Here is a 25,556-nt window from a genome sequence, read left to right as displayed (position 1 = left end):
CCAGTGTCCGGGGATCAAGCCCCACATGGGGTTCCCTGCTCAGTGGAGAGAGCCTACTTCTCTCTCTGCCTGCCACTCCCCATGGCTGTGCTCTCTCTGACAAGTAAAATCTTTTCTAAAAAAAGTCAACATACATATACTTTCTTCCCAAGTTATGATATTTTAATATGCTTTTTAGCTTATTAGGTATAAAGTCTCTTATTTACAGGAAACTACACAAACTCTAAAAGTGCGAAGTTGCAAACTACAGGGCAGTTAATCCTTGGTCAGGGATATAATGGTTATACACCCTCTAAGTTAGAAAATCCTGGTTTCTGAAATAAGTTTTCATATAAAGTCAAATCCTCATGACTTAAGGATGGCTTTATAGTCCTCAGTGATTTTATAAAGTGCTCTTGCTTCACTGTGGTTGCTTCTAATCCATTTTCTTGCAGAGCCAGCAAGGCAGCCTATAAGAGACAAACAACAGGAAATAATTAATGTGCTTCTTTAAAAAAAATTTTTTTAAAGATTTTTAAAAATTTATTTTAGAGAGAGAACACAAAGGACGGGCAGAGGGAGAGGGAAAAGCAGACCACCCCCCACAACCTGCTGAGCAGGGAGCCCGATGTGGGGCTCGATCCAGGACCCTGGGATCATGATCTGAGCCAAAGGCAGCTAGCTGCTTAACTGATGGAGCCACAAAGGTGCCCCACAATTTATGGTAATACTTCAAAATCTGAGGATAAAAACTTCAATCCCACTTCTTAGAATTCCCATATTCATGACACTATAAAATTAAAAAGTTAAGTAAGGTAATTTTAATAAAATTAAGTTTTATTAAAAAAATGAAAAGTTGTCTTAACAAACCACTTCTTCTACATTAAATTCTACCCTTAAATGGGAAAAAAGAAATAGCAAGTTGCAGCAAAATATACACAGTATGAGCCCATTTATATATTTAAGGATGAGAGACTATTCTCCTGGCCTTACAGTAGGTGTGTTTGCAGAGGTAAGTACACATATGCACTAACAGACATGTACAAGACTATTCATAGCTGAATTTGTAACAAAAAAAGTAGTTTGGGTTACTTTTTTGCTATAAATTCTGTTATGAATAATGTTCAAAAAAGATGGATGAATGCTGCAGTATATTCCTAAACTAGAATATTACAAAGTGATGGAAATGCGCGAACTACTCCTATATGCAAAACCACAGATGAATTTCACAAACATGCTTTTTTTTTTTTTTTTTAAAGATTATATGTATTTGACACACAGAGATAGACAGCGAAGGAATACAAGCAGGGGGAGTGGGAGAGGAAGAAGCAGGCTTCCTGCTGATTAGGAAGGCTAATCAGGATGGGAGGCTCCATCCCAGGATCCCAGGATCATGACCTAAAGCGGAAGGCAGACACTTAACTGAGTTACCTAGGCGCCCCTTCACAAACATAATCTTGAGTTAAAAAAGCAAATACAGAAGTATATATAGTCCTATTTATATAAAGTTCAAAAGCAGACAAAACTAATCTCCAGTGCTCTAAGTCAGGAGTGTGGTTCCCCTTTGGAAGGAAGATTGGGAAAGCCCCAAGAGGAGCCTCCAGGGCACTGATAACGTTCTCTATCTAATTAAACAAGTGTGTTCATTTTATGTTAATTAACTATGCCCTGATGATCCGTGCATTTTTCTGAACAGCACATTTAATAAAAGTTTATGGAAAGGGAAACACCTATGATGGCTTCTTTTGGTTTCAAAACAAAGTCTAAATCTCTTAAAATGGCTTACAAGGACCTGTGTGATCTGGCCACTGTCCAGCTCTGTAGTGTCATGTTATCTCTCACTCGAGTCACCTGCACATTTTGTTCCCTCTGCCTCAATGCCACCCCAGTTCCCTCCCTTAGCCTACCTCTCTCATCATCCTTCCAATTTCCCCTTACACATGCCTTCTCTCAGAAAGCTTTCTCTGATGCCCCCAAGCTGGGTCCATGTCCTTCCCAGGTGCTCCCACAACACCCTAAACTTCCTGATTCACTACATATTTTCAACCGCCAATGCAGTATGACAATTTGCCTCTCTGCAACCTGCCATAAACCTGTAAGCTTGGGAAGGGAAAGAAAAGGTCCCTATCTGTTTCACCTTATACAGTGTTTGCCACACAGGATGTCTTTCAGTAAATGTTGCCAAGTGAATGAATGCAATTGTCCCTCAGAATAATATACTGCTCAAAATATAACTTTAATAATTAATGATGAATCGTACTGGTCATGCAAGCATGCTTAAGGATGACCTTGAGAAAAACATGTACTAGCAGCAGGCCTCTGGTGGAGGGGATGATACACGCCCTTGAAGCCAAGCAGCTGGGGATGCCCGCCAGCTCAGGGCGGGACACCATCTGCTTCCCTTTTTCCCTGTCTCCTGTACCTCAGAGAAAGCCTGCCATTAAGGTAATCCCTTTAAGTGTGCTAGCACAACTACAAATCCAAGCTGTGGACCAGACACACCTTACTCTTCTTATTTACCTAGTTTACCTCTAAAACTTGTGACCAACATCTGACTCACGTTCCTTCTTGTTTACGTACTAGACATATGGCTATTGTACAACCTTCTTTCTTCTCCTTTGTTGCTACCTTGTATCTAATAAATACTGGACTGAGGAGGTGTTTGGGTGACGGTCCTTCCAGCTATTGTCCCCTGCTCCCTCTCTCTTACAGCTGACTAGTTTGTGCCTCATTCTCCCATGTGCCGTTAGGAAAGTGGCAAATGAAGAACTGAATAATTGAAGAAATACTGTCAACCATACATTCCCTCACTAATTAACTTACTTCTTTGCAAAGATTTCCAAGATCAGCACCAGAGAAAAAACAGGTTTCTGCTGCTAGGTTTTCTAAGGAAACATCAGGCCCCACTGGCATGTTTTTTGTATAGACTTTCAAAATAGAAAGCCTACCCTGGAAAAAAAAATTAAGAACAATATGTTTATAATCTTACAACATTTATGTTAGACACAAATCTATACTAAAACATTTTAAGTTAGTGTTTCCTGTCATACTGCACCAGAAGTGTATATATTTAATAAACAGAATCATTTCTGAAGAGGTAAGAAAGAGGAACTCAATGGCTCATATGATAATGGCAAAAATTACGTGATTAATTTTAATATTTTTAAAATTTTTAGCGGTGCCTGGGTGGCTCAGTGGGTTAAAGCTTCTGCCTTCGGCTCAGGTCATGATCCCAGGGTCTTGGGATCAAGCCCCTGTTGGGCTCTCTGCTCAGCAGGGATCCTGCTTCCTCCTCTCTCTATCTCTGCCTGCCCCTCTGCTACTTGTGATCTCTGTCAAATAAATAAATAAAATCTTTAAAAATTTTTTTCTTTTAAATAGACAATTGTAGATAAATTTCTTTTAGAAACAGGAGTCCCTATTTTGGGTACAAATAGTGTTATCAGACATGGCTTAATAAGCAAAAACATGAATTATCTAGACACGATTTAAAAATAAATAGTATTTAATTTTTAAATTTTATTTATTTATTTATTTATTTTAGGAAGGAAGGAGAAAGTTCATCTTTGTTTTTAACCATTCCCTGCCAGTGGCTGTGGATGTTAAGAGCAAAGATTTACTGATTCTTAGACTATGGATACATTGTGCAATCTCTAATCTCAGATCTTCCCACTGTAAAATAAGGATACTGATGCAAATCATCTCCAAAATGCTTTTAACACTTTGGGATTCCTCCATTCTAGTTGTAACAAGCTTGGTATTTTGAGTCTGCCACACAGTGAAATAAGGTAATACTTTACTTATAGGCATATGTTTTTCTGAAGATACGCCTCGAGGATCTGGCAAAAGCAGATCAAAATTATGATTTTATGAAGGACATCAAGCAAGGGAAGACTGCAGAATCCAGTTTAAGACACATACATATATATTTAGCTTGGAATTCAATTCTGTTAGGCTCCTTAAAGCTCAGATATTGATCTGTTCAGAATCCACAAAGATTAAACATATACAGTGATTACCTTTTCATCTGGAGGTGGAATATAAATAATCTTATCTAATCTTCCAGGTCTTAACAAGGCATCATCTAACATATCAGGTCTATTTGTTGCAGCAACAATCATGACACTTCTGTTAAAAACTTCTTGAAACTCTGAGGAAAAACACCAACCCAAAGTAATGTCAGTAAGCTGGCCAAATTATAAATCAAATGGTCCATTTATTTTTAAATAAGCATATTCTTTTCTTGGGACTGAAGTGCTTATACCTCCTATCCAGACCACCTTCTTGATATCAATATATGCTAAAACAAATTATTAATCAAAGAACTACATTGTGTGTGGTGAAGGGAGTGGCCATCCTTTAGGGACATCTGTCCACATGAGAACCAATGGAAAATCTTATACCACCACAGCAGAGAACACCTACTGAATGCACCTGAGCCCCAAAGAATGATTATAACCTAAGTGGATGATTTGAAAAGACAAAGCATATGACTAACAGGTGGAGATGTATGGTTATGAATCACTCTGGCTCTCATGTCCTGCGAGAGAGAGAATTACTTTGCTTTTTATTTATTTTTCTCTTGAAAGGCAGATATATGACAACATAAGCTGCAGATGTATAAATCCTAGATAAAGGTAAGAAATATAGAAAAGCAGCCAGAGCAAAGCCATACACACATTGAGCATTCAAAATTATTGAACTCCCAGCAAATAAAAAAGTTCAGAACCAGATGGCGTCTAGGTGAATTCTATCAAACATTTAGAGAAGAGTTAAAACCTATTCTCAAACTATTCCAAAAAACAGAAGAGGATGGAAAACTTCCAAAATCATTCTACGAGGCCAGCATTACCCTGATACCAAAAACAGATAAAGATAGCACAAGAAAAGAGAATTAAAGGCCAGTATTTCTAATGAACATTAGATGCAAATATCCTCAACAAAATACTAGCAAACCAAATTCAACAATACATTAAAAAAAATGACTCATCATGATCAAATGGATTTATTCCCAGAATAAAAGGGTAGTTCAATATTTACAGATCAATCAACATGATACATCAATAAGAAAAAGTTTGATAACCATATGATCACTTCAAAAGATGCAGAAAAAGCACCTGACAAAGCACAACATCCATTCATGATAAAAACCCTTAACAACGTGTAGGTTACAAAGGGTAGGTTTAGAGGGAACAGACCTCAACATAATAGAGGCCATATAAAAAAACCCCACAGCTAACATCATAGTCAATAGTTAAAAGACTGAGAGCTTTTTCCCTAAGGTCAAGAGTAAGACAAGGATGTCCACTCCACCACTTGAATTCGACAGTGCTGGAAGTCCTAGCCACAGCACTCAGACAACAAAAAGAGGGGCGCCTGGGTGGCTCAGTTGGTTAAAGCCTCTGCCTTCGGCTCAGGTCATGATCCCAGGGTCCTGGGATCGAGCCCCGCATTGGCCTCTCTGCTCAGCAGGGAGGCTGCTTTCCCCTCTCTCTCTGCCTGCTTGTGATCTCTCTGTCAAATAAATAACTAAAATCTTAAAAAAAAAAAAAAAAAGAAATTAAGACATCCAGAATGGCAAGAAGAAATCAAACTTCCACTATTTGCAGATGAGATGATACTATATACAGAAAACCCTAACGACTCCACCAAAAAACCACCAGAACTAACAAGTGAATTCTGTAAGGTCAAAGGATACAAAATCAAGGTACAGAAATCTGTTGCATTTCTACACATTAGTAATGAGGCAGCAGAAAGAGAAATTAAGGAAAGAATCCCATTTACAATATCAAAAATAATAAAATACCTAGGACTAAACTCAACCAAAGAGGTGAAAGATCTGTATTGTGAAAAGTATAAAACAGCAATGAGAGAAATCAAAGATGACATAAACAAATGGAATGACCGTCCATGCTCATGGATTTGAAGAACTACCCAAAGCAATCTACAGATTTAACACAATCCATATAAAAATACCAAACAGCCTTTTTCACAGAACTAGAAAAAACAATCCTAAAATTTATATGGAACCATAAAAGACCCTTGAAAAAAGGTCTTTTTCTTGAAAAAGAAAAAAAAAGTTGGAGGCATTACAATTCCAGATTTCAAATTGTATTACAAAGCTGTCGTCATCAAAACAGTGCGGTACTAGCACAAAAATAGACACACAGATCTATAGAACAGAACAGAAAGACCAAAAATCAGCTCAGAAATGAGCCCACAATTATACCGCCAACAGATCTTTGACAAAGGAGTTAGGAATATGCAATGAGAAAAAGACAGGCACTTTCAACAAATGGTGTTGGGTAAACTAGACAACAAAAACACAAAAGAATGAAACTTTCTTGCCTTAAAAAAAAAAAAAAGATTAATGTATTTATTTGAGACAGAGAGCATGTGAATGGGTAGAGAGGCAGAGGGAAAGGAAGAAGGAAAGAATCTTTTCAGATTCCCCACAGAGCTCAGACCCCCACACAGGGCTCAATCTCATGACCTGAACATCATAACCTGAGCTAAAATCAAGAGCTGGATGCCTAACTGACTGAGCCACCCAGGAACCCTGAACTGGACCACCTTCTTTCTTTTTTTAAATTTTTTTGTTTATTTATTTGCCAGAGAGAGAGAAAGCAAGCACGCACAAGCAGGCAGAGGCAGAGAGAGAGAGAGAGAAGCAGGCTCCTGTTGAGCAAGGAGCCTGATGTGGGACTTGATCCCAGGACTCTGGGAGCATGACCTGAGCCGAAGGCAGCGGCTTAACCCACTGAGCCACCCACGCATCCCCTGGATCACTTTCCTAAACCACACACACAAAAACCCAAAATGGATTAAGGATCTAAATGTGAGACCTGAAACCATAAAAATCCCTTAAGAGAGCACAGGTAGTGATTTCTCTGACATGAGCCATAGCAGCATCTTTCTTGTCTCCTGATGCAAGGGAAACAAAAGCAAAAATAAACTACTGGGAGACTACATTAAAATAAAAACCTTCTACACAGCAAAGAAAATAATCAACAAAACTAAAAGACAACCTACTGAATAGGCAAAGATATTTACAAATGACATATCCAATAAAGGATTAATACCCAAAATATATAAATAACTTATATAACTCCATACACAATAATCCAATTTAAGTATGGGCAAAAGATATGAACATCTCTCCAAAGACATACAGATGGCTAACAGATACATGAAAAGAAGCTCAGTATCACTCATCATCAGGGAACTGCAAATCAAAACCACAAGGACGTATCACCTCACACCTATCAGAATACATAAAATAAAAAACACAAGGAACAACAGGTCTTGGTGAGGTTGTAGAGAAAAAGGAACCCTTTTGCACTGCTAGTAGAAATGCAAACTGGTACAGTCACTTTGGTAACAGTATGGAAGCTCCTAAAAAAATTAAAAACAGAAGTAACCTATGATCCAGTAATTGCACTACTGGGTATTTACCCAAAGACTATGAAAACACTAATTCAAAGGGATATATGCACCCCAATGTTTACTGCAGCATTATTCACAAGAGTCAAATTATGGATGCAGCCCAAGTGTCCATCAACAGATGAATAGATAAAGAAAATGTGGTGTGCACACGCACGCGCGCGCGCACACACACACACACACACTCTGATATTACTCAGCCATAAAAAAGAATGAACTCTTGCCATTTGCATCATGGATGGCTCTAGAGTATAGTATAATGCTAAGTGAAATAAGCCATTCAGAGAAAGACAAATACTGTATGATCTCACTCATATGTGGAATTTAAGAAACAAAACAGACAGAGGGAAAAAAAGAGAGTGAGAGACAAACCAAAAAACACACTCTTAACTATAGAGGACAGAGAGGAGGGGAGGTGGTAGGGTGGGGGAAGAAGTAGGTGATGGGGATTAAAGAGTACCCTGATCTCGATGAGCACTCAATAATATATGAATTGTGGAATCACTATACCATACACCTGAAACTAATATAATACTGTATGTTAACTACACTGGAATTTTTAAAAAAATTCTTTTAAACTGAACTGAATAATCAGAGTGGTTCTCCAGTAATGTGATCTCTCAAAGTAGTGAATTCCCTGTATCTGCAAGTATTTTAGCAGAGGTTGACTAATCACAGTTCAGATACTGTAGAAGGAATTCCTGCATTATGAAAAACTTTGATTAGAAAACCTTAGGGACTCTTCAAATTCTAGTGTTCTAGGTTCTTAAGAAGCTGTAAGATTCTCCTTCCACGGAATGATTTTTCAAATGGCAAACAAGATTAAAAAAACAAGCAAAGAATAAAAGAAAAATTAACCACTGGAAAACTTAAGGATATCAAATTCTACCTAGAAAGAGACTCAGAAGGGAGGAAGGGACTTCCAAAGGTCATTTTAATTTTATTGTAACTAAGGAAACCCATTCCTCAAGAAAATTAGACGTTTTAAATTACTAAGATCAGGGGCGCCTGGGTGGCTCAGTGGGTTAAAGCCTATGCCTTTGGCTTAGGTCATGATCTCAGGGTCCTGGGATCGAGCCCCGCATCGGGCTCTCTGCTCGGCAGGGAGCCTGCTTCCTCCTCTCTCTGACTGCCTCTCTGCCTACTTGTAATCTCTGTCTGTCAAATAAAAAAATAATAAAAAAAAAAATTACTAAGATCATTGGTAATAACAATGTTTTGTTTTGTTTCATATAAAAATTTTTAGAAAGGGATGAACACTGGTTCTACAGGAAATAAAATTAAGAATCAACTCCCTTTTCTATTAGCAGTATGTATAAAATTATTTTTCTAAATCTTAGGAAAAATGAAATTTATTCATATATATTTAAGATAACTTACTATAAAACTTACCTCCTTCCTAGCCAAATCACAGTTTTTAGGTCTATAGATATCCAAATACAGTCAAGCTGAAATTATGTAACTTCTTCTATGAGATGAATCCAGCATAGGAAAAGCTAGGGTATATGCACTGTATTTAATGCTGGCCTGGGTTTTGGGCATTTTCTGGCTAATAAATACCTCTTCTTTTTTTTTCAACTCCTTGTATTTACCCTGTTGATCTGATTTACTTCCTCTTCTCTCTGTAGTCTTTAGTCCCACACCATCTAATTCATTTAGAAGAACAGAAAGAACACGTTCTTGAACATTACATTCTGTTTTGCTGATGGATCGAGAGCCCAAGATTGAATCAATCTCATCCAAAAACACAACTGCTGGAGTATTTGCTCTTGCTTGTCGGAATACCTTTGGTTAGGAAAATAAAATTATTGAAAAGCCACACATTATTTAATATTCCAGTGAATATATGCTTTCTGCATTACTACTTATAATTTTTAAAATATAAAGAGAGAAAGTGCTAAATGTCCAAGAACTAGGGAATGAATAAATAGAACAAGAAACAATGCAGTATTACATACAGGTTAAAAATCGTCTTTTCAAAAAATATTTAATACTATGGGGTTTTAATAGTGATAATGACTGGGGCGTCTGGGTGGCTCAGTGGGTTAAGCCTCTGCCTTCAGCTCAGGTCACGATCCCAGGATCCTGGGATGGAGCCCCACATCGAGCTCTCTGCTCAGCGAAGAGCCTGCTTCCTCCTCTCTCTCTGCCTGCTTGTGATCTCTGTCAAATAAATAAATAAATAAAATCTTAAAAAAAAAAAAAATGAAAGTGATGATTAAAAAACCATGATAAAGATATAATCTACTCTCAATTTTTATTTTATTTTTTAATAAAGATTTTATTTACTTATTTGACAGAGACAGACATAGCAAGGGGAAATACAAGCAGGGGGAGTGGGAGAGAGAAGCAGGCTTCTCAATGAGCAGAGAGCCGGATGTGGGACTCGATCCCAGGACCCTGGGATCATGACCTGAGCTGAAGGCAGACGCTTAACTGACTGAGCCACCCAGGCACTCCATAATCTACCCTCAATTTTAAAAGAAAAACAAAAAAATGAAGCAAACTCACCAAAATGTTAACAGTAAGTAGAGAGATTACAAGGGATTTCTTATCTAACACTTTCCTATATTTTCTATAAAAATGTATGTAACTTTTCTAATTAATAAAAAGGCCAGTAATATTTTTAATAACTAAGGTTTATCCTTAAGGCATGCCAAGAAAATTCAAAAGGACACTTATTTACATGGAGGAAAATAAACAAACCTGAGACAAGACTTTTTCTGAGTCTCCAACGAAAGGAGAAAAGAGATCAGCACTGCTCACGGAAACAAAAGAGCAATGACAGCTTGTGGCCAGCGCCCTGACCAGGGTGGTTTTAGCACATCCAGGGGGACCGTACAGGAGAACTCCCTTTGGTTGTGTCAGGCCCATCCGGATAAATTCCCGAGGGAATTTTAGAGGCCACTCAATACTCTGCAGGTACACAAAAAGGGATGGTATACAAAAAGAGACAGTTATTTTAGAATAAAGATTAAACATCACAAATAATTCAGTCAATTCATTTGTTTACTCAACAATTCTTAGGTATCTGCTTTGAGCTGGAAATACAGTCCATTCTTCTTGCAGTACCAGTGCTCTTATAACCTAAGTCAGGTCATATCATATCCTACTTAAAATCCTTCAATGACTTCCCATCAGAATTAGAACAAAATCCAAATCCTTCCTACAGTGATTACAAGGCCTTACATAGCCTATTTCCCAAACACCTCAGTCTATTCCTATCTTAGCACCTCTGCTATTCTGTCTGAACACTCCTTCAAGTTCTGTGTGGCCACCCCTCATCATTCAGTCTCAGCTCAAATGTCATTTCCTTGGAGAGGTCTTCACTAACCACTCTAAAGCAGAACACACTCTTCCTGCCCCCCACCCCACATTCTCCCAGCCACTCTACACTACTGCCCATCTTTTACTTTGGGAGCCCTTAATCATTCACTAACTGTATTTATTTTTCCATGCTGAGTTTGTCGTTCTGCTTCTGGTAGAACATAAATAAAGTTCACTCTAAATAGCCACATGCAGGGGTGCCTGGGCCTCTGCCTTTGGCTCAGGTCATGATCCCAGGGTCCTGGGATCGAGCCCCACATCGGGCTCTCTGCTCAACGGTGAGCCTGCTTCCTCCTCTCTCTGCCTGCCTCTCTGCCTGCTTGTGATCTCTGTCAAATAAATAAATATAATATTAAAAAAAAAAAAAAGCCACATACAGAATGTCACCTTCACCAAGCTGGCGCTCCACAAATTTTAACTGAATAGTAAACAGGTCTCTGAGGTAGGAGATTTTAATATCATCATAATTTTACAGATGCAGATGCTCAGACTTACAAAAGTTAAGGAACTTGCCCAAGTCTTATTTCTAGTGAGGCAGAACTGAGAACCCCAGGCAGTGTAGATCAAGAAGTACAAACTCTTAACTACTGTCTATCTACAAAAAAAGGCTAACTAACATCCCTGGACCATGGGAATCCAGATTTTAGTTGGAGAGACAGAATTGTAAACTCACAATGAGACCAGCAAAGGGCATTCCACAGAGAAGGAACAGTATGCAGAGACACAGGAAACTCTAATTCAGATCATCAGTAAGCAGGAACAGAGGGGAGAATAAGGGAAGCAAGGAACAAGAGAGTTGAAGGAGAAGGAGTCAGACTGTGTTGCACCTTGAAAGTTTTAGTTAACATTGAGGAAGCAGTATGGAAAATGGACTGGAAAGAAAGAAAACCAGAGGAGAAAGACCAGTTAGGTCTCTTGCAATGACTCAGACTACAAAAATAATAAAGCCAGATGTGTCACAGGCAGTGGCAATGGTGTCAAAGGGATGGACTTGAAACATAAAATGTAACTCTTTTATGTAGGGACTATGCTCTAAATCCAGAGGGGATGTTACACATAAATAAGACATGACCCATGAATTTAGAAGATAGGTTTCTTTTTCTTTTTTTAAGATTTTATTTATTTATTTATTTATTTGAGAAAGAGAGCATGCATGGGGAGAAGAAGGAGCAGAGAAAGAGGGAAAGGAGGAAAAAAATCTTAAGCAGACTCTGCACTGAGCACAGAGCCCAATATGGGGCTTGATCCCAGGAATGTGCTGAAAATAAGTCAGACACTCAACCAGCTGAGCCACCCAATTGCTTCTAGAAGACAGGTTTCTGACTTAGGACACAGGTGGCTGTCTGTATTCAGAGGTAGGGAATCCAGATATGGAAGTGGGACTCATTAGGTGAGTTTTGGACATGCTGAGTTTGAGATCCCTGGTAAGTTACCTGGTAGGCAAGCAGCTAAGCAATTCTGATGATCAAAAGAACTATCTGCACTGGATATGAAGATTTTCGAGTTAACAATTTTGGGGGGGCAGTCAAAGCCCTGGATATTAAGATCATGGGCTCACAGAACACAACAAGAGGCCTCCTGGGAACTTGGAGCACTAACATTTAAGGTATGGAAAAGAACATTCAGAAAGGCAGAAATGCTTAACATCTTAAAGCTGAAGAAAGAGTGTTTACAACAGAAAGGTGTGGCTAATCTCTCCTGTACTTCCTGAAGATTAAGTGAGACAATGTATGTAAAAAATTAGGGAATATCACAAATGCACTGATCCATGGACACAAGGATTCTATGATTCAGTGTAGAAACAGCTTCTAGTTAAGATGAATAAATTATAATGATACTTATAAATCAGCCTTTTATACATACAGTCAGAGAAACCTAATTCCTTACGGCAGGATTACTTGAAGGTAAATTAACAAGATTAACTTCTGAAACTGAAATGCCAAGTGACAGCATCTGGAGAGTTGTGTCCTTAAGCATCCACAGTGAGAACAGTAGCCACCCAGGTCATACTGTGTATTGTAATTTTGTGCTTTTACCAGTCCCAGGGCAAACTCAGGCCTACAAACTAAAATTCTGTATTTTACTACACACAAACTAAGAACTATTTTTACATTTTTAAATGCTCAAAAAAAAAAATACTTTGTGACATGTGAAAATAATGTGATTTCAGTGTTCATAAATAAAGTTCCACCAGAACACAAATACTGATTTTGCATTATCTATCACTGGTGCTGTGGCCTTAAGACAGAGCTGGTGGTTGCAATCACACTGGATGGCCCACAAAGCCTAAAATATTTCCTCTCTAACCCTCTACAGAGAAGTCTGCTGACCCCTTTCTACATGATAAAGCCTTTAAAGCAAAAACAAGCAAAACAAGTGTGAGGTAGGAAAGTATGCAAAATGGTATTTGATGCCTAATGAAAAGGGTTCCTTGGATTGTGATAGGATGTATGACCAATGGCAGCAAGATAGTCTCAGAAAGTATCATTTGTCTTCATCATAAAAGTGATACATTAAACCCAACCATTCTACTGGCATAAGGGAACTCTCTAGACCACCTGTTTTAACTTCAGTTTGACATCTTCAAGGCCACCAATCTGCTCCCAGCCAACAGGCTTGATGTCCATCAGTCCAATGATATTTCGAAATGATGAAGGTTGAATCTTTTTAAAAGCTTCAAGGAAGTCTGCTTCATCAACAGCTGGGCTGTCCTTGTTCTGAAGAAATATGCCCCAAAAGCAAAATTAGACCAAAAATTACTTGGGCCTTTTTTGTGCTACAGGAGCAAAATTATTTATTTTTATTATTATTATTGTTTAAAGATTTTATTTATTGGGCGCCTGGGTGGCTCAGTTGGTTAAGCAACTGCCTTCAGGTCAGGTCATGATCCTGGAATTCCAGGATCAAGTCCCACGTCAAGCATCCTGTTCAGCAGGGAGTGTGCTCTCCCTCTGACCTCCCCTCTCATGTTCTCTTTCTCTCTCATTCTCTCTCTCACATAAATCAAATCTTAAAAACAGACACAGTGACAGGGTAACACAAGCAGGGGTAGTAGGAGAAAAAGCAGGCTTCCCACTAAGCAGGGAGCCTGATGTGGAGCTTGATCCCAGGACTCTGGGATCATAACCTGAGCTGAAGGTAGATGCTCAATGACTGAGCCACCAAGGTGCCCCCACTTATTTCTTAAAAAACAAACAAACAAAAAAACACCCCTTCTTTTGAATTTATAAATCTATAAAGATAAATCTTTATAAATATAAATGATATATATAAATAAATATATAAACGATCTTATAAAAGATTATCTTAAAAAAAATAAATCTTGGGGCGCCTGGGTGGCTCAGTGGGTTAAGTCTCTGCCTTCGGCTCAGGTCATGATCTCAGGGTCCTGGGATGGAGCCCCTCGTCAGGCTCTCTGCTCAGTGGGGAGCCTGCTTCCTCCCCTCTCTCTGCCTGCTTCTCTGTCTACTTGTGATCTCTGTCAACTAAATAAATAAAATCTTAAAAAAAATTTTTTTTAAAAAGATAAATCTTTTATCATTATAAAAAAATTTTACATATAGAAGACAAAAAAATTAAATGTCTCTTCCCCCAGCTCTCCCCACTATTCATCTCTAGAGGATGTCAACCGTTTCTTATGTACTCCAGCAGTACATAGAGCATCCTTTCAAACAGATACATAAGCAGGACTCTACTATACAAATTAACCTGCACTCTTTTTCACTTATATTAGAAATCTTCTCCTATCAATTTAGTTCAACCTAACTTTTTTTGACAACTGCAAAAGACACTGGTGTATGAATGTACCGTAATTTAACTGCATCCTTCTGTTGAACACTGAATTGCTTCCAGTCTTTTGTTATTAAAAAAAAAAGATACAACTGAAAATGTTTGTGCACATATTCAAGTATTTTTATATTTCCTCCGAGTAGAATGCACATTGACGATTGTGACAGGTATTATCACACTGCCTTCAAAGCTGCACCGCTAATGTAAAGCTTCTTCCCATACCTCTCCAGCACGGGGCATTACCAAACTTTTAAATGTTTGCCAGTGTGACAGAGGAAATGGTACTATTATACTAATTTCTTTAATCAAGAGTGAGGTAGTGGCACCGGGTGTCTCAGTCGGTTAAGTGTCTACCTTTGGCTCAGGTCATGACCCCAGGGTTCTGAAATCGAGCCCCATGTCAGGTTCCCTGCTCTGCAGGAGGCCTGCTTCTCCCTCTCTGCCCCTGCTTGTGTTCCCTCTCTCGCTGTGTCTCTGTCAAATAAATAAATAAAATCCTTAATGAAAAAAAAAAAAAAAAAGAAGAGTGAGGTAGAGGGAATATGGAATCAGAAAATCATTTTTACAATCACATATAGTAAAAGCTGCTCAGGGCAAGAATCATCCACAGATGTAAGACAAGGGTAGGGGAAGTTTTACAAGAACCACGATCTCAAAGGGCCTCCTCATAATATTTCTTTTAGTTGCAAAGGGAAAAATAGCAGCTATACAGTGGAAAAATGGGACAAAACCCTGACTGGTTGATTGTATCAATCACCAATTATGAACAGCACCAAGGAGGGGCAGACAGACAGCTTGGGCCTTCACATGTGATACCTTAAGAAGGATACCAACATTTATGGAGTATCCCAAACCAGAATGTGTAACCTAAAAAAAAAAAAACCTAAATAATCCTATGAAAAAATATTAGATAAACCCATATTTAGAGACATTTTATAAAATCATGGACCTACATCCTTAAAAACTGTCAATGTAAAATATCTCTTAAAAAAAAAAATGGGGGGTGGGGGGAGGGGCACCTGGGTGGCTCAGTGGGTTAAAGCCTCTGCCTTTGGCTCAGGTCATGATTCCAGAGTTCTGGGACTGAGCCCCACGTCAGGCTCTTTGCTCGGCAGGGAGCCTGCTTCCCTCTTTCTCTCTGCCTCTCTGCCTACTTGTGATCTCTGTCTGTTAAATAAATAATTTTTTTTTTTTTTTTAAGATTTTATTTATCCATTTGACAGAGAGAGATCACAAGCAGACAGAGAGGGAGATAGAAGGAAGCAGGCTCCCTGCTGAGCAGAGAGCCCGATGCGGGACTCGATCCCAGGACCCTGAGATCATGACCTGAGCCGAAGGCAGCGGCTTAACCCACTGAGCCACCCAGGCACGCTTTTTAAGAAAAAAAGGGGGGGGGGGGGGTGCCTGGGTTGCTCAGTCATTAGGCGTCTGCCTTCGGCTTAGGTCATGGTCTCGGGGTCCTGGGATTGAGCCCCATAATAAGGCTCTCTTCTCGCAGGGAGCCTGCTTCCTCCTCTCTCTCTGCCTGCTGTTCTGCCTACTTATGATCTCTGTCAAATAAATAAAATCTTAAAAAAAAAAAATGGGGACACCTGGGTGGCTCAGTTGGTTAAGCATCTGCCTTTGGCTCGGGTCATGATCCCAGGGTCCTGGGATCAAGCCCCCATCAGGAGCCTGTTCATCCCTCTGCCTCTGTCTCTCTCTCCCTCTCTGATGAATAAATAAAATCTTAAAAAAAAAAAAAAAGAAAAAAAAGAAAAACTGGGGCAACTGGGTGGCACAGTCAGTTAAGCTTCCAACTCTTGGTTTCGGCTCAGGTCATGATCTCCACTGTGAGATCAAGCCCTGTGTCGGGTTCTGGGCATGGAGCTTGCTTAAGATGATCTCTCTCAGGCGCCTGGGTGGCTCAGTGGGTTAAGCCCCTGCCTTCGACTCAGGTCATGATCTCAGGGTCCTGGGATCGAGTCCCACATCGGGCTCTCTGCTCAGCAGGGAGCCTGCTTCCTCCTCTTTCCCTGCCTGGCTCTCTGCCTACTTGTGATCTCTCTCTGTCAAATAAATAAATAAAATCTTTAAAAAAAAAAAAAAAAAAAAAAGATGATCTCTCTCCTGCTCTGCACCTGGCCCCGCATACTTGCTCTCCTTCTTTAAAAAAAAGAAAAAAAAAAGCTAAGGGAGAACTATAGATTAAAAGAAACTAAAAACTAAACATGATGTTATCCTGAACTAGATCTTCTACTAGAGGGAAAAATAAACCCAAAAAGATAGAGACAACTACCAAAATCAGAGTATGGGCAGTAGAGCTGATGTTTTCTATCTGTGCTAAATTTCCTGAATATAATGATGATACATAGCCATACTGTGGTCTCGTATGGGGACATACTTTTTCTTAGGAAATGGATAATGGGTTATGATGTATGCAACCCATCCTCAACTGATTCAGAAAAAGTAAGTAATGTGTGTATACACATACATTTAGAGAAGAGAGAGAAAGAGTGAGTGATAAACTGATTTGGCAAAACGTTAAAAACTGATGAATTTGAATGGAGTATTTAGCAGGATTTCTCTATTTTGCAACTTTCCCTAAACTTTTTAATTATTTCAAAATAAAGAGTTAAAACTGAAAGAGATTAATTTTTTTAAGATTTATTCATTTATTGTTCACTTTTGCAGCACATATTTCTAAGATTGATTTATTTATTTATTTTAGAGAGAGTGAGCGAGCATGTGGGAGAGGGAAGGAGAGAGAATCTCCGGCAGACTCTGCACTGAGCACACGTGAGGAGGGGCTCGATCTTATATCCCGAGATTAGAACCTGAGCCAATACCAAGAGTCGGACAGTCAGGGTAGCCCCTGAAAGAGACTAATTTTTTTTTTTTTTTAAAGATTTTATTTATTTATTTGAGAGAAAGAGCACAAGCAGGGGGAGGGGCAGAGAAAGGAGGAGATGCAGGTTCCCTACCGAGCAGGGAGCCCCATGCAGGACTTGATCCCAGGACCCTGGGATCATGACCTGAGCTGAAGGCAGCTGCTTAACCGACTGAGCCACCCAGGCACCCCAAGACCAACTTTTAAAGAAAGTAAAGTTCAGAATTTTTCATGTTTACTAGCTATTTGTAATCCTTCTACTGTCTACTACCTATTCTTATTTTATTACCCATTTTCTCTTGGATTGTTGGTCTTTTCATACTGATTTGTGAGAATTCTTTATCATCAAGGTTACTGGTCCTTTTGTCATGGGCCAAAAGTATTTTTTCCAGTCTCTCTTTTATCCTGTCTTTATTATTTGGCCATCCCCAAATAACCAAATTAAATCATTTCCTTTTTGACCATTAGGTTTTATGTTATGTTTAGAGAGGCCGGGGACACCTGGGTGGCTCAGGTGTTTAAGTGGCTGCCTTCAGCTCAGGTCATGATCCCAGAGTCCTGGGACGGAGTCCCACATTGGGCTCCTTGCTCACTGGAGAGCCTGCCTCTCCCCATGCTTGTGCTGCTCTCTGACAATAAATAATCTTAAAAACAAAACAAAACAAAACAGAAAGGCCATGTTTAGGGTGCCCGGATGTTGCAGCTGGTTAAGCATAGGGCTCCTGGTTTTGGCTCAGGTATTGAAATCAGGTTTGTAAGATTCAGCCCTGCCTTGAGCTTCAAGATCAGCATGGAATCTGCTTAAGACTCCTTCCCTCTGAACCCCGCACCTTGCACATTCTCTCTCTCTCTAAAATAAATGTTTAAAAAGTCATCTTCACTTTAAGATTATATTTTGGAGGATCTTTCTTGTAATTTCTTTGATCATTCTAGTGAAGCAGATTTTTTGTTAAAAACTGCTTATATTTAAAATATTTGTATTATATTTAAGATTTACCCTCATATCAAATTCTAACCATTTAATTGTCAAAAAATTCCCCCCCCCTTTTTTTTTTTAAGATTTCTCTTATTTATTTGAGAGAGAGCAAGAGAGAACATGGAGAAAGGCTGAGGAGCAGACTCCCCACCGAGCAGGGAGCCCAGTGTGGGACTCAATCCCATGACGTGAGCTGAAAGTAGACACTTAACTGAATGAGCCACCCAGACGCCCTCCAAAATTCCCATTTTCAACAACAAACTATATTATCCCATTTACCTAAGATTATGTAAGTGCATATATACGTATAGAGCTACTGTGAACAACGTTCCTAAAAACTGTAATCTCTGAGAGGTACATTTCAGGCAATTTTTATTTTATGTTTTTATCTAGTTTAACTTCTCATAAAGAGCACTATTAAATAATTTTTTAAAATAGTGCTCCCCCCCCCCCCAACTACTAGCAGTATTAGATGTCGGGTACCTAGACACTAAGTAACACTAAGATCACTTACATGTACATTAATTCACTTGACTGTCATAACCCTTCCAGGCAGATAAAATTCCTTCCCCTCTGTGTGTATATGTATATATACTAAACAATAATTCTAATCCTTTAATGGGAATTCACAAAAAGCTGAACAAACTTTAACATACCCCTTGTCTGCCCTGGTAGCAGCAACAGCCCCTCAGGTATCTGAGGGAAAAAGAAGAAAAAGATGGAAGCCAGTACCTTCCCAGGTGCCTGTCCCTTCTTCCTTTTGGCCTTTATTCCTTCCACTTCCCTTGGTTGTTTATGAACTCAGTCATCACTTGTGGTAACTATGCCTGGGCAGGCCCCTCCTGAAGTAGCAGCTGGCTGGTCCACCTAAGCCAGAGTGCTTAAGGTTAACCCTGGAACCTCAAAGCACAGGGAATCCTAAATGTAATCTTCCTTCTCAGCCCCTGGTATTCTCCTCCTCCCTCCATAAAGCACAGAGTCTCACACCTCTACACATGAGAAGTATCATTCAGTGTTCAAGCAGCTTAGGTTCTACACCCACAAGAGAACCTACAAGTTCACATAACTCCTTCTCCACCTTCTATATAGGTGTAAAAATAAGTGGAAGTGAGAAAGGATGTCAATTATGTAGGTAAAAAAATTTCAAAACTTTGGATGATAAATCATCCTTTTATAATTTAAATAAACTCAAATTGGTTTTTAAATTCTAAGATCAAAGGACAAATTTAATGTTATAATAGTTACAAAAGAGATTGAAAACTTCATCTCAAAATCCTCAAGGTACTAAAATTTTTTTTTTTTTAAAGATTTATTTATTTATTTATTTGACAGAGAGAGAGAGAGAGAGAGAGAGAGAGATCACAAGTAGGCAGAGAGGCAGGCAGAGAGAGAGAAAGGGAAGCAGGCTCCCCTTGAGCAGAGAGCCTGATGCGGGACTCGATTCCAGGACCCTGAGATCATGACCTGAGCCGAAGGCAGCGGCTTAACCCACTGAGCCACCCAGGCGCCCCTAAAATTATTTTTTTTTAAAGGGGTTTAGGGATTAAGGATTACTCATTACATATAAGGTGAAGAGATTTTCCAATGCATAGTGTTGAAAATTATTATATTTAAGCTAATATTCTAAATATTTTTTTAAAGAGGTAGTCATGAATTAAAGATTTCAGTATCAAAGACAAATTTAAAGATTCCATTTATTTATTTGAGAGAAAGATAGCAACAGAGATAGCAAGAGCACGAGCAAGGAGGAAAGGGAGAAGCATGGGGAGCCCGACACGGGTCTTGATTCCAGGACCCGGAAATCATGACTTGAGCTGAAGGCTGACACTTAACTGACTGAGCCAACCAGGTGCCTCTTAAAGACAAATTTAAATAAAAATTCCAGGTGCCCAATCTTCTTCTGGGTTAGAAAAGGTTATCTTCCCCACAAAATATTTAGTTTTTAACAAGAAAGGAAAAACAGATGCAATTAGAACACAGTATTTCTGTGATCCTCTCGCCCAAAATGCAAAAGCCTAATCAAACTATGAGGAAGTAACAGTCAAACCCACACTAAGGAGGAGTCTACAGAATAAATGACCTGTAGTCTTTAAGTTAGCCATACACCTGGGTGGCTCAGACAGTTAAGCAACCAACTCTTGGTTTCAGCTCCGGTCATGAGCTCAGGGCTGTGGGATCCAGCCCCACATAGGGCTCTGCACTTAGCACAGAGTCTGTTCTGTGCTCATCCCTCTCCTTCTGTTCTTCTCCCAGCTCCCACATGCTCTCTCTCTCTCTCAAATAAATAATAATACATAAAATCCTTAAAAAAATTAAAAATTACAATTAAAATGTAGCGATAAAAGAAAGATTAAAGAATGGTTCTAGATTAAAGAATACGGGGCAGACTGGGTGGTGCAGTTGGCTAAGCATCTGACTCTTTGTTTCAGCTCGAGTCATGATTTTAGAGTCCTGGAGTTGAGCTCCATGTCGGACTCAGGGATCTGCTTGAGATTCTCTCTCCTCCTTCTCTCTCTCCCCTCCTGCTCATGCTGTCTCTCTCTCTAAAATAAATAAAATCTTAAAAAGAACAATAAGAAATCATGGTAATTAAAGGCAATGTGTAATCTTGGGTTACTATTTTCTTTTTTCCTTTTAAAATTTCTGCTATAAAGAAATTAATGGGACACAGTGAAACTTGGATAAGGTCTATAGATATTAGGTAAAAGTACTGTGTTAGTGTTAATTTCCTCATCTTGATAATTGTACTGCGGGTAAAGTCTTTGTTTTTAGAAGATATACACATTAAAAAATATACATACATAAAAGAGATTTATCTATATGTAAAGTTATATAAAAACACAGATAAAGAGAAAAAGATAAAGTAAAACTGGTCAAGTGCTACATTTGTGGAATCTGGGTAAAGTATATACAGAAATTCTTTGTACTATTTTTGCAACTTTCTCTTGGTCTGAAATTGCTTCAAAATAAAGAAAAATTAAAAAGAAAAATGTTTGACTGTTCTTGGGCCACACTGTCTTTTTCCTGGCTGCTCTGGGCTTTGGCACTAGGGAGTTACTGTGGAAATGAGGGAGCATGCCCTGACAGACCTGGGAGACTCAGTCATCTATCCCCACCTTCAGTCAAATGCTAGTCCCAGGAAGGTGAGATATAAAAATATATGTAAGAAAAAAAAAAAAGGATAAAACAGCTGTGGAAGTTATCACAAGTTGCAAGAAAATGTACTTACTACTTGTTTTAATCCCCAAATTCATTATAGTAATGAAAAGATCAACATACAGGCTCATACATCATTTCTTCCTACCTTCTCACCATGAAGGAGAGCATGCAGGGCAGCCTCCCTACAGAGTGCAGTCAGGTCTGCACCAACATAGCCAACTGTCATTTCCGCAAGGAGGCTCAAATCGACATGACTGGAGATGGGCATCTTTGAGGTAATCACTTGGAGTATTGCCTTTCTTTGTTTAAGTGTGGGAGTCCCAATGACAACCTGTATGCAAAGGAAAAAAAGAAAAATTAAAGTTTCCACAGTTTAGAATATTATGTAGTATTTTTATCCCCTCAAATGTGTTTAACTGGGTAAACAAATTTGGAAGCATAACTATGTACTCTTAAGAATACCACAGACTCTCAATATATTAAAATCCTAATTTTCCAGAGTAGTAACCATGGCTAGGTAGCTGCATAATGAAAACTACACACAGATCTTCCTGAGTTTAAGATGGGGTTGCATCCCAATAAATCCATTGTTTGTTTGTTTGGTTGTTGTTTTAAGATTTTTTTTTTTTTTTTTTAAATTTGACAGAGACCACAAGCAGGCAGAGAGGCAGGCAGAGAGAGAGGAGGAAGCAGGCTCCCCATTGAGCAGAGAGCCCGATGCGGGGCTCAATCCCCGGACCCTGAGATCATGACCTGAGCCAAAGGCAGAGGCTTTAACCCACTGAGCCACCCAGGCGCCCCCCAATAAATCCATTGTAAGTTGGAATTACAGTAAGTGGATAATGCATTTAAAATACCTACCCTACTAAATATCACAACTGAGCCTAGGCATCTTAAATGTGCTCAGAGCATTTACATTAGCATACGGTTTGGCAAAACCATCTAACACAAGGTCCATTTCATAAAAAAAGTTTTGACTATTCATAGTATTGAATACTGTACTGAAAGTGAAAAACAGAATGTTTGCATGGGTATAAAATGGTGGTCAGTATGTTCAATGTTTACCCTCATGACCTCGTGGCTATCCAGCACCATGAGAGCATTTATTGCATATCGCTAGCCTGGCAAGAGATCAAATTCAAAATTCAAAATATGTTTTCTACTGAATGATATGACTTTCAGACCATCGTAAAGCTGAAAAACCACCAAGCTGAACCACTGTAAATTGGGGGCCCTCTGTAATTCATTTAACAACATTTTGTTATTTTTATAAAAACTTGCCAAGTTCTGTGAGCCAGGGATGCAATAGTATAGCAGATAGTCTAGGTCCCTGCCCTTAAGGATTTTATTCAGGAGACAAGTACTAGATAGTACAAAAAAGAAATGTGATCAAGTTCTGCACAGATTAAGCTAAAAGTGTGCAATTCTCTTTTTTTTTTTTTTTTTTTTTTTTTTTTTTTTTTTTTTTTTTTTTTATTTTTTTTTTTTTTTTTTTAAAGATTTTATTTATTTACTCGACAGAGAGAGATCACAAGTAGACAGAGAGGCAGGCAGAGAGAGAGAGAGGGAAGCAGGCTCCCCGCTGAGCAGAGAGCCCGATGCGGGCCTCGATCCCAGGACCCTGAGATCATGATCTGAGCCGAAGGCAGCGGCTTAACCCACTGAGCCACCCAGGCGCCCGAAAGTGTGCAATTCTCATCTCCTCAGAATCTTAACACAAAGTTTAAACATCACTATTCAACCTATTTAATAAAGGATCAATTTGGGACTAAAGCTTATAAAATAAAGGACATCTTTGAATACTCAATCCTCCTGGCAACTCAGGGAGCACTTGTGGGTACTTCTCACCTGTGGGACAGGATGCTAGCGTCCTGACAAGGAATGAATAAATCCGGAAGAGTTATTGCCTGCTTTGTTTTAGTTCTTTCGTGCCTTCTCCCTTTTTATTTCTAAAACTTATTTCTTGAGGCTCTCCTACTTTAAATAAATTCTTACTCCAAATCCACAGGAGTTCAGTATGCTTACAGCTGACCTAGTTGCCTTAAAAACTAACATTACTGATTATACTCAACTTCGGGTCCTGCACAAAATTAATCTCTAAAGGCTACCTTGCTTCTCCCAACAATCTAACTCTGGGGTAAAACAGGTGCTGGCTCACAGATCGCACAAGGACAGAGAACGTGTTCTCTGCATTACAAAAAAACCCCACTCCAGGGGCGCCTGGGTGGCTCAGTTGGTTGGACGACTGCCTTCGGCTCAGGTCATGATCCTGGAGTCCCAGGATCGAGTCCCACATCAGGCTCCCAGCTCCATGGGAAGTCTGCTTCTCCCTCTGACCTTCTCCTCACTCATGTTCTCTCTCACTGTCTCTCTTTCAAATAAATAAATAAAATCTTAAAAAAAAAAAAAAACCCACTCCAGTCTAACCGCCAAACCTACGTGGCCCTCGGGGCAGGCAACCCGAGCCAGAAGAGGCCTTCCAGAAGAGGCCTTGGTTGCAGGGACAAGGGGCTGACAGCCCGGGCCTATTTACCTCTCGGTCAAACCTCCCCGGTCGGCGCAGCGCTGGGTCTAGAGCGTCTGGCCGGTTGGTGGACGCCACCACCACCACCTCGCGGTCCCCACTGATGCCGTCCAGCAGCGTCAACACCTGGGCCACCACGCGGCTCTCGGGCGCTCGGTGTGGGCCGCCCCGCCGGGGACACAGGGCGTCCACCTCGTCCAGGAAGAGGAGGGTGGGTCTGCGGCTGGCCAGCTCCCGCGCGCGCTGGAAGACCTGCCTCACGTTCTCCTCGGTCTCCCCCGGCCGCGCGCCCTGGAGCGCGGGGGCGCTCACTGCCAGCAGCTCCGCGCCCGCTTCCCGGACCACGGCCCGCACTAGCTGAGTCTTGCCCACTCCGGGGGGACCCGCCAGGAGCACCCCGCGAGGCACTGCTAGCCCTAAGGCCGCCAAGGTGCGGGGGTAGCGGAGCGGGAGGAGGAGGAGCTCCCGCAACGAGTCGGCAGCCTCCGAAAGACCCCCGAGGGGCACCTCGGGCTGCCGTTCCGCTTCCGACGGAGGCACCGAGCTGAGACTGATGCGGGTGCGAGGGGTGACTCGCCCGGCCGGATCCGGGCTGGGCGTCCCCCCGACGATGTGAAGCGCGGCCACGGGGCCGGGGGCCCCCGGTGGAGCGGCCACCACGTGGCCCCGGGAGACCGGTCGGTTCCTCAGAAGCTCTTGCGCCGCCTCCAGCACCGCGGCTGGGTTCAAGGCACCGGGTGCGCCCGCCCGCTCCCGCAACACCGGCCACACGGTGAGGAGCCGCAGGGACGGGCAGGTCACTAGGCGGAGGCTGCTTAAGCGGAGACTCCCCCTGAACCTCGAAGCCCCCACAGCCGTCCCGGGGCTCGCACACTGCGGATCCAGTTGCACAAAGCCGTCTGCTCCGTCCCGCCGCAGCCAGGCTGTACAGAGACAGGAGCCGCCGTCAGGCAGAGAGATGTTCACCGCCGAGCCCAAGTGTGCGCCCAAGGCGCGGAAGGCGGCCGGGCCCAGACGACAGCGCTGGGTGCCCCGGTCCCTAGCGTCTAAGGGTAGCACCTTTAAGAGCGGCTCTTCGGGAAAGGAACCTGAGTCTGGAGCCATCGCACACACGAAAAGCCAGGCCAAGGAAAGTGAGGCAAGCATTCCATCCGGTCGGGAAAGGCGGGTACACCTCTCTCCGCGGCCGGAAGCTGGTGACGCGCATGCGCCAGGAATGACTCTCAGTCGTTAGCCCAGAAGTGGAGGCTGAAAGGGCCAATCGGAAAGTTAGATGATGTTCTGGCAGCGGGTGTTGTGGTGTCGGATTTGAGGACAGCTAGCGGCCCATTCCAGGGCTGTATGGTAAAGGCCTTAGGTACAGGTGTCTGGGAGGCCTCATAAACTAGCTTCAGGAGGTCATTAAGCATACACGTAGGTGACTTAGAGAGTGCCCGCATAGCATACTCTCCCGGGCTGTCAAACTCGAGCATCACCACCAGCGCTTTGTG

At 40.9% G+C, this 25,556-nt stretch overlaps 1 protein-coding gene across 3 annotated transcripts; it reads right to left on the bottom strand.

Moving 5' to 3' along the window:
- Positions 1-140: 140 nt before the first annotated feature.
- Positions 141-25,253, bottom strand: AFG2B (AFG2 AAA ATPase homolog B). 3 transcript variants are annotated; one of them, XM_059181438.1, is made up of 8 exons: positions 24,076-25,252; positions 21,688-21,873; positions 13,308-13,466; positions 10,129-10,338; positions 9,015-9,207; positions 3,999-4,129; positions 2,803-2,928; positions 141-449 (listed from the first exon to the last, which is right to left on the bottom strand). In XM_059181438.1, the coding sequence occupies exons 1-8, from the start codon at positions 25,210-25,212 to the stop codon at positions 282-284; spliced, it is 2,310 nt and encodes a 769-aa protein (XP_059037421.1). In that variant the 5' UTR covers positions 25,213-25,252; the 3' UTR covers positions 141-281. The 3 variants fall into 3 exon arrangements, 2 of the variants coding, with proteins under 2 accessions (XP_059037421.1, XP_059037422.1); XM_059181439.1 differs by lacking the exon at positions 13,308-13,466; XR_009355546.1 differs by lacking the exon at positions 141-449 and having other exon boundaries at positions 8,983-9,207; positions 24,076-25,253.
- Between the last annotated feature and the right edge of the window lie 303 nt (positions 25,254-25,556).

The sequence above is a fragment of the Mustela lutreola genome, chromosome 7, assembly GCF_030435805.1.
Source record: "Mustela lutreola isolate mMusLut2 chromosome 7, mMusLut2.pri, whole genome shotgun sequence".
NCBI lineage: Eukaryota > Metazoa > Chordata > Mammalia > Carnivora > Mustelidae > Mustela > Mustela lutreola.
Note: the sequence above shows the minus strand (reverse complement) of the source record. Positions and strands in the feature narration are given on the sequence as shown.

Coding starts and splice junctions, on each gene's coding strand:
- AFG2B (XM_059181438.1), bottom strand. CDS start 25,212: ATGCTTGCCTCACTTTCCTTGGCCTGGCTTTTCGTGTGTGCGATGGCT. Junction 10,339..13,307: donor TCAAACTGAAGTTAAAACAG/GTGGTCTAGAGA, acceptor GTGTACCTGCAG/AGTATTGAGTGGCCTCTAAA. Junction 450..2,802: donor TTGGAAATCTTTGCAAAGAA/GTAAGTTAATTA, acceptor TGTCTCTTATAG/GCTGCCTTGCTGGCTCTGCA.